The 10,187-nt window shown below is 36.2% G+C and overlaps 1 protein-coding gene across 1 annotated transcript; it reads left to right on the top strand.

Annotated features, from left to right (window-relative positions):
- Nucleotides 1–8,716: 8,716 nt before the first annotated feature.
- LOC131045196 (uncharacterized) lies at nt 8,717–9,901 on the top strand. Its single transcript, XM_057978733.2, has one exon. It carries the CDS (start codon nt 8,717–8,719, stop codon nt 9,899–9,901), a length of 1,185 nt encoding a protein of 394 aa, XP_057834716.2.
- Nucleotides 9,902–10,187: the final 286 nt, after the last annotated feature.

Genomic DNA, 10,187 nt, shown 5'->3' with positions numbered 1-10,187 from the left:
AGAACCACAACTAAGATACAATCAAAATTCCTTTGCAACATAAATAAATATCAATCATGCATCTACTAGATAACAAGTACAAAACATAGTTTAATCGACAGAATCTTAGATATATATTTCCAAAGTTATCAGAATAACAATAAAAAACATAGAAAACCATCAAAGCATACTGAAAAGAAGCATCACAAAGGTCGTAGGCACAATTTGATTAACCTTCTTCAGAAAACAGTAACAGTTAAAAGGCTGAAATTCTAACTAAGAAAACTTAATTGTTTCTTTTGAAAGTTTTGACTCCCATAACAGGGAAAACACCAGCATAAATAGAGCCCATGGCTCTGCTAATAGCTCAAACATCTACCAACCGAGCACAACCACCCCTGAAACAGAAAAGACATGTCGTGACACTCCACAGGAACACACTCAACAAAGCGACCTCCAAAGTTGTTAATCTCACCTAGCCACGATGATCTTCCTACCCGCCTGAATAGAAAAACCATGTCGTGGCACTCCATAGGAAAACACAATGAAGGACACACGAAAGAACAAAGGAAACTCTACAAAAGAGCCTCCCAACTGAAAAACTACCAACAATGCAGAGAGGCCAGGTGTCTCCATTTTTTCAAACCACGAGGTAGGGCCCAAAAGCAAAGCCAAGTCACCAAAACCAATCCATCTGTCACCTTCGTGCTCTTTGAGACTTTGAAACATAAAATGCAGGCCGTCGGGGAAATGCCAAGATGACACTTGGACTGTACGTCGAGCGCAGATGGATAGCTAATGAAAGAAAAGAGGCATCCCGATCAAAAAATTCACCCGCTGACTTTAACCGAAAACAATGTGAACATGTTTCAATTGAGGTTCGTAGTTCCTTCCTTCTGGAAAAGTAATCAATTTGTTTGCGAGAAGTGTCTTTAGTACCAACCCAAGTGGTTCACCAATGTTTGTAAATTTCCTTCGAAAGAAATTGTTGAAAGTTTATTTTTGGTGATTGTTGTTTTGTTGAGTTGCTGCTGAGTGAGTGGATAAATTGAAAACTGGTTGTTTTGGTTTTACATTGTTGTTATCCACTATTCCATCATTGATGACATTTCAATTTCTATTCCAAAATTTAGGCTTATCATTGTTATTGTTGCTAACATTGTTGTTAGGAGGATTAACTCCTTCTTTGTATAGCTTCAACTCACCCTTATTTACCATAGCTTCTTCCATTTTGATACCATTATCAATCATCTTTTTAAAATTATGATGGCATTGCATTTTTAGATGATAACTCATTTGTCCATTTAGGCTGTCAATGAATATGTCTATCTTCTTGTATTCCGACACCATTTGAGGATATCGTGAAGCTAATCGTCTCCATCTCTGTAGAAATGTCATGAAAGGTTCTCCACTCTTTTGTTTAGTATTACATAAATTGAGCATTGTTACCTCATTTTAAATGTTGTAAGAGTACTATGAAACAAACTTATCCATCGATTCTGTGAATGATCTAATTCCAAGTGGAAGTTTGGAGAACCATTCCATAGCTAGTCCACTTAAGCTTTTTGGAAATAATCTCATCAGGTAGGTATCCTCATGTGCAAACTCCATACTCAAGCATGTAAAATTCTCGTATATGATCCTGGGGATCAATGCTTCCATTATATTTATCGTATCGAGGAGTTTCACAACCTGTAGGAAATGGTATCATGTTTAGATTTCTATTGAAGGGGTAAGAAATTTTTTCTTGAAGTGAGTATCTTCTAACAATTCCTCTTTGCATATCTTGAATTTGTGTTTGCAGTGTTTGTATTTGTTGTGTAAGAGCTGTGATAGGATTATCAACATGATTTGTCCTTGTATAACCATGAGTTTTTGTTCTAGTATGATCTTGATCTCTTCTTGTGTCATCTTGACCCCTTCTTGTGTCCTCATTAGATTTGACATGGTTGAGAATCTCTACGTCATCTTTTTTGGGAATGGAAGTTTCCTAATTAGTTCTTGTGTTATCAGGAATTGATGTGTCGTTAATTTTGAGACCAAAAATATCCTCATGTCCTTCGTTATCATGGGAAGAGTCACTTCTCTTTTGTGCTAATTTTCTCACATCAAAATCTTGGGAGAGTATAGCACCAAATTTAGCTAACATTAGGAAGTATTTTTCTTTTTCTCCCTCCAATATTTTCACCATAAATTTGTCAAATTTAGGATCTTGTTTGATTTCTCGGAGATGTTGTTCTATTATTTCCCTTTCTTCTCGTATTTCATTTTCGGGTTCCATGTTTCTATAATCTTTAGTTATTTCCAATGTTTCGATTTTCGTTTCTGCGATCTTCCGTCTCTATGCTCTAGTTAAAATGGGAATACACGTGTCTTAGATATTGTGCAAGGATTCGATTGTCTAAAATTTATTTCTATAAGTGATCAACTGTCAATGTAAATGTGATAGAGTGATATGACACAAAAAAATGATTCAAGTGTTTAAAAGTTTGCAAGTTTTTCAATCTTCAGTTTCAGAGTGCAATGATGATGATTTTGATAAAACCAAGTCCAATAGGAACGATATATCCTATGATGCGAGACAAGGTTGTCATGACCAAACGTTGTAGTTTCGTGATAGAGGATGATAGATCCTGATGAGAAACTATATTTTGAGTGATTAGTTTATCAAAGAGGGTGATAATGCACTTTGAGATGTTTAGATCTTGAACTTGTTGAAGTCGAATACTTGAAAATCTTGAGGTGTCTATTTCTAGAATCTAATTTGACAGATGATAACTTGACCAAGCAAACCAAGAAGACAATCTAAGCACAAAATGATAAATATAAGGTGTTTATGCTCACTGTAAATTGACCAAGAAAACATGACAGATCTGAAAAAGACATGCAAGAAGACAACTTTGGACTGATAGAGACAGAAATCCATATGACAGTTTAGCTAGCCCCGGATGACAATTTAGACAAGCCCATACAACAAACTAGAAATCTCGCACGACAAAGGCATAAACTCATACAAGATTTCTCACATAACCAGATGACAAAAGATAACACAAAATCCTCTGCTAAACTAACTCGTACGACAATTCTCATTGGACAAGACAATAAACTATATTTTTTTGTATGACAAACTAGAAAACTCGTACAACTGAGGATAGAACAGAGACAAAAATTTTGTTTGGACAGATTTTTGATCAATGAAGTTTGATGTTTTGCTTTTCTTTTCCAGTTTTAGATGTCTGATTTTCTGTTTCAGGGATGAAGACACATCAAACACATGATATGATAAGTGACCTCAAGCACAACACGCTAAATCCTAAGGAAGCTGGTTGAGAGAGAAAACCCTTTCTTGCAAACTTAGGTACACACCCAATAGCTAATCAGAATACGACTGCTGAGTCTCACGCAATGGATTCTCAACGTCGTATTATCCGACTCCAAACGCTAATGGGGCCACAATATGGCAAGTGTCTTGGGAGAGTTACTATCTCTCTTGCACAAAGATTATCCCCCTTTCAGAGGTGAATCAGGTAGCTTCTATCTTAGGGTTCATAGTAAGGGTTTCCATTTGAAATTACCCCTTGCAGTTGTGCAAGCGCAATCAAGGCCTATAGCCCTACAAGGTACCAAAACAAGAAGTAGTCACGCAAGCGTGATTGAGACCGTGAGGCCCTACTAAATGTACGATATGAGAGATCTCAAAAGATACAACTCAAATAATCCCATCCTTCGAGACTTTAATCCTGAGAGGCCTATTTTTTAGAGTGAGTCGGAAAGCTTAGGTCTAGTTGTGCTCACTTGGGTCGTTCTCACAGGGTGATTACTTTTTCCCACTACGACAAGCCCGCTAAAGGTAATAAAATCTTAAATATAGAAGCGCTTCAAGGGTCAGGATTTCTGATCGTCAAAATAGACAAGAGTATACTCTCCTACCTTTTAGACAACTTCTCAAACATAGAAAACAAGATGTTCATTTATCATTAGCAAAATAAGTGTGCCTAGAAAACTTAAAGAAGACACAAAGTTTGGTTGAGTTCTCCCTTAGGCAAATTGCAAAATGGATACATTAGTAGTCATGTTATTTTGATGAAATGAAGCTTTGAAAAGCGTAATCTTTGATAATCGTCCTGCAAAAACCAGTTAGGCTAGTAGAAAATTTCACAAACAAACCAGGGTTAGCATTAGTAATAGCCAAATTGAAGCAAAAAACCCTAAAATGTAATCTATTTTGAAAACATAGAAGTGGAATTTCATACGAGTATTGTCACCTGCTCGTATGAGTATTCTCACATGCTCGTACGAGTACACAAAGAAACTCGTATGATACCACAAAGGAACTCGTACGAGATTTTGAATCAAACCCGGCCAAAAACCTGCTAGATTGAAAATTTGATGATGCTAAGAGGCCAAAAATGAGATTTTTGGCCCCACGGTGGGTGCCAAAATGTCGTGCATGTGAAGTGTGATACCTGCAGCTGCAACACAAACACTCAATAGATCATTACAAGCATGGTTAGCAAATTAAAAGAAAATGAAAGATAAACCATGACAAAGTGACCTATCGCCTCCTAAGAGATGCGAGTGTGGATTTGCTCTCAGATCTGGATAAGCAATCCTAGTGACTTGACTACACCTAGACGAAGGATTTGAAATGATGATGATATGCAAGCTAGATGAGATTGATTATGCTAGATTGATCCAAGAGACTAATTAAACTAATGATAGGCATGATTAAGCTATGATGATGATATAATTAAGCTAGAAAAGAGATTGATTAAGCTACATGATTCAACAATTATTCTAGAAAATGATCAAATTAAGCTAGATCTAAGATGCAATTGCCTATAATAACAATGCTCAAATGATATGCTATAATGGATATGTCTATAGTAACAATACCTAAATTGATATGAGATGGGATCCTTTGTGCTCCAAAATGAGGGATATATATAGGATTTCCAAGGCCAGGGGTGAGGTGGTAGGAATCAACGGTCAAGATTGAGTCTGAAGATATCAAGGGTGAAATTGGAGGAGGTTGGAGAAGATGTTGGAGGAAGGGACACTTGTCATCTCTGTGGTGACAAGTGTCAAGGAGCCTTGCACACAAGAGGGCAAGTGTCCAAGAGAGGAGACATGTGGCCAAAGTGCCATGTGTCTCAAGGGGAGAATATCGACACCATAGAAGGTTAGGATAAGGAGGTTAGGATCTGCAAGATAGGATAGGGTTAGTTTGATGCAGAGGTTGGCAACAGTAGGGTGATAAACCCACCTACACACCTTGATCTTCTTTACCTTGAGTCTCCCTCATGACTATGATTCACACCTCAATTGTGAAATTAAACTCTTACCCCTAACCAGGAATGGCACAACACTTATACCCACTTCCTAAGACCTATCAAGATCTTCCACAATGCTATTTTTGAAGCACAAGACAAATATTGGCTTTTGAGGACTAGACAAGCCTACCGGTATAGGTCTACTGAAACAGGTTTTACAGGGTTACCGGAATAGGTTTCACAGGTTTACTGGCACAGGTCTACCGGTTAGTAGCCCTATTTCACTGTCTTTTGGAACTTTTCTCCAAATAACACCAAACAACACCTCAAACAAATTTAGGTTTTAGACACCCTTTTGGGATTACTATCAGATTCAAAAAGATTGGATTTCCACCCTATTCTTGCACTCTTCAACACCTACTTGGGTCATAGGCCTAATTGATCAGGTTAGACCAGTTTCACAAAAGAGGTATATGAGAATGGGATCACAGGAAGGTTCCAACTCTTCAAGAAGTTTCTCTATGTTAAAATACTCCAATTCCATCAATTCAATTCATCATCTCATCATTGTTCATTGTATTCTCAATGAAACTCATCTAATCCAACCTAAACCCTCAACCGGTTTAGACTAGGGCTTGGTGGTAATGCACCAACCAACTCCTCTGACTTTGCCCCTCTGGAATCTCAAAATACGTGTCCCTAACTTGCATTCTACCCATGGCCATCGAATCCCAATGAGTAGATTGCGAGTTAGGGTCTTATTTGCATTATAACCCTTGAAAATGGAGGGTTTCAAACCTATAGAAGATAAATGCCTATAACTTCCACTAAAATTTACTTCAAGAGGTTTGACCAAATACATTGGAAGGGTGTTTCGGGATTCGTTCTAACCATATCAAAAATTCATTAGTAGTTTTCACGCTCTGTACGGATCGTACGAAAAAATATCACTGTATGGCAAAATCAAACTTGTTCTATTCACTTTCTCAACCAAACTTTACAAAACTTTCGACCCTCATTCTTCCTACGGTTGTCCAAACATAAATAAATATTTTCCAATGTCCATAACCAACTTTTGAATAGTTAGGACCGTTGGAGAAGTAGTTGGCATCCTACCGGCAACTTTAAAAAGTTGCTTGACAACAAACGCAATATTTTGCAACTTAGGACAAACATCGGTTATTAACCACCTAGACCTTATGGAAACACATCCAAGGTCATTATTTACTCCAAACACCTAAGACAACATCCTAGACATACTAACATTGAAAATCCAAATTCCAAGCCTTCATGGACTAATAGACCTCTAGGTTTATATGCTCACCTAAGAGATTATTTACCATACAAATAGGCATTCAATTACATCAAGGGTGATCAGTGATCCAACCCATTATTACATCATAAATGAACCTGTAGACACCACCATGTGCTTGAAAATAGATGTGTAATGGAATGTGCTCTGCACCATAGTTAAACCCAAGGTTAGGTGAAATGGGTTAGGTTAGAGGGATGGTTAGGTTAGGTGGTTAGAAGTTAGGAGGCATGTGGGTAATTTGAATTTAAAAATTCAAATAATAGGAAAAGACTAATTAATATTCAACAACTCATAAATTGATTTGTTTTAGTTAATTAGGAGATTAGAAGAATTGATTAAAATGGGGGGAGGATTAATTAATTTGAATTAATTAATCAAAGGGGACTATTGAAATGAACCTATTAAACAATTCCTTAGATTTATTAATAAGTAGATGAAAGGGAGAATTTAATCAAATTGCTAATGAATTCAATTAAAATAGGAAGAGGGATTAATTAAATAATTGCTTATTCAATTAATTATCTCTAGACCATTTTTAGGTATATACAACAACCTCTTGATTTGACCATTATTTTCTTTTGGTACCATATGTGGCTATATATCTTAGGTGTTTTGTCCATTGATGACTGCATAACTATTTTTTTCTATGTTAGGGAAATGCTTATTCCTTGTTAATATTTTTAGCTCACATGCTTACCATAATTATGAATAGACTTATTTCAATTGCTAAAAACATGATGCATTTATTATAGTTATCACTTACACAATTTGGACACTTATATACTTAGTTTGCATTTACATTTCATGTACTATTTTCCCTCTCTTATAAACTTTTTATCTCTAGTGTATTCAACTCATTAAAGGAGACATATTTTATATTTAACAATCTCGTATCAAGGTTGCAAGATAATTATAGTCATTTGCATATAGATTCAACATCATGACCAAATAGATTAGTATCACATGACATGCGAGTATCTTGTACACACAGTCATCCAATTGTTATCAAGCTAGGTGAAGCATTAACAAATTTTATATAGGTATAATTACTCCAACCCTCTTCCTTCTTTCTTCTTCAATCAATGATTGTAATATTTAGCCCATAGATGTTTCAATTTTTTCTTATTTTACAAAAGCTACTTATGGCATAATTTTGGTGTATTTTTTAGGTTTTCATGGAGCACATACGCTGATGGATGGACTTATATGATGACATTTGACAAATTTCACTAATTTATATTGACTTTGGGCATCTTTTCATGACCTAAATATTTACTTTAAATATATTTTTGTGAGTGTTGTATAGTTTGAGATATATCATTATTCTAGGATTGACATGCACCTCAAAGTGAGAGTAAAATTGCAATGGTGAAATTTACATACCTATATACATTCCCATTTACATTTACACATAGAAGAATGACACAATCCTATGCAAATTTAAGCCCATTCACGTGTGCCCTTATTCAATTACATTCTATGCATTTATCTCCCTCTTTATTCATATACACATGCATTTAATATTTTAACCCAAATCATGTATTTACATTGTATGTCCATCCACCCATTGCATACATTGACCATGCAACTTGATTTTATCACTTTTATGTCCCAATTGATGTTCATGGGTGTGATGCTAACCTTATGATCATGTCAACTTTTAAAAATTCAAGTTCAATTTGTAGCTCTCTCATCCATTCGTCTCTTTCCTCGATTAAATACATCTTTACACAATTTATTATTGTTCAAACAAAACTTCAACAAACAATTATAAAATATTGGAAATGTAACAACAATCAATATGAATAAAAATATTAAAAATATTTATAGTGAGACTTAAACAATATACATTGCAAGCTTTGAGTGATAGTATTCTCCTCCCTTCTCCTAACTAAGAGTGGACTTTACATCAAACACCAAATTAAAATATTTTAGATGCATGAAAAATTCTTTGCACTTCAAATAAATTATGAAAGCATTTCATAATCGACCCCGGTTAGCTATCTAATTTACACCCAAACACCAAAGTTGCACCCACTACGGGCATTTGATGTTTTCTTTTTAGTCATAGCTATTCATTTTTCAAGAGTCGCTGCAACTTGGATCACTTGCCTAGGGTTTTTATTGAGCTTAGGGTTTGATTTGGTGAATGGCCGCCCATACAATGCTATTCCTCAAATGCGTTCTCTCACCATTCAGGTACTCTGTTCTCTCAAAATATTCCTCCTTCTCTAGCTCAAAATTGTCTGATGTCATATCCTCAAGTAGACCACGAACAGATGCAGAAGAATATTGCAGACGAAAAATTGCTATGACCCAGTTCTTGCTCAATGAATGTGGGTTTTCTGAGTCCCAAGCTTTAGCGATTGGTAGGAGGAACGAAGATTTGTTCAAAATTATATCCATCCGCACAGCCCAGCAGGCAGTCCAGCTCCTCAGAGACTCGGGTTTCGCTGAAGACCAGGTAAGGAAAATCGTTTTCTCACACCCAAAAATTATGCAGCTCAAAGTGGATAGTCAGTTAAAGCCCAAGATTGAGTTCATGAAGGCATTAGGTTTTACTGGTTGTGACCTGGGACACATCTTAAGTCGAGCAACTGGTTTGTTCACTTGCAATTTGGAACAAAACCTAAGCCCTAAAATTCCCTTGCTTGTAGGCATATTTGGTTCAAAGCTTAGTCTGTGGAAAACTCTCAAACGGTATCCTAGACTTTTGACGTGTAATATGGACAATTTGAAACCTAAAATAGATATTTTAAAGCAATCAGGTATGCAAGGTGAACTTCTTTTATATGTAATCAAGTTAAGGCCCACTTTAATTTTGCGCAGTGAAGAGGCGCTGAAATTGGAGATTGAATATGTGAGAAACCTAGGTATTTTGGAGGGATCCAAAGCATTTGCAAACGCCCTTGTAGCGGTTGATAGTTCTGGGCTTGAAAATTTTGAAAATAAATTAAAACATATGGCAACGCTCGGTCTTTTGGAGAATGAGATCCTGCAGATTGTAAGAAGTACTTCTAGTACGCTCAGTTGTAGCATTGATAAGATAAAGAAAAACATGGATTTCTTGAAAAATACTGCTGGCATTCCGCCAAACATTTTGGTTTTGTATCCTCGTCTTTTAACTTTTAGCATAGAGAATAGGATTCAACCACGACATAAGGTAATTGAATTTTTAAGGGAAACAGAACCATCCAGACTTCCCAGAAACCTTGCTAAAGTTTATGCACTAAGTGAACAAAGATTTTCTGACAAGTTTCTGATGGGCAGTCCTGAGGCAGCAAAGTTGTTTGGAAAGTATAAGGGTAAGTCTGTTGATCTTGCCATCAGCTGAAAGACTTTTGTTGACCTTGGAGCAGACAGAAAAAGTGTTTTAATCAATCCAGGCATTTTCATGAGGTTGTATCGGATAAAAAGGGGTTTTTAAGTAATCCACCCATTTTCGTGGGGTTGAAGCAAACAAAAGAAGTTTCACTCAATCTGGAAACTTTTCTTGAGCTTGGGTCAAACAGAAGGGGTTTTGATCAATCCAGGCCTTTTCTTGAGGTTGGAGAGGACTTGAAAGAGTGGTTTTAAATCATTCGATATCTTTTGTTCATGTTGGATCTCAGATCAGAAAG

The sequence above is a fragment of the Cryptomeria japonica genome, chromosome 7 (genome assembly GCF_030272615.1).
Source record: "Cryptomeria japonica chromosome 7, Sugi_1.0, whole genome shotgun sequence".
NCBI classification, from domain to species: domain Eukaryota; kingdom Viridiplantae; phylum Streptophyta; class Pinopsida; order Cupressales; family Cupressaceae; genus Cryptomeria; species Cryptomeria japonica.
Note: the sequence above shows the minus strand (reverse complement) of the source record. Positions and strands in the feature narration are given on the sequence as shown.

Excerpts from the sequence above, each read along its gene's own strand:
- LOC131045196 (XM_057978733.2), top strand. The coding sequence starts at position 8,717 with ATGGCCGCCCATACAATGCTATTCCTCAAATGCGTTCTCTCACCATTC.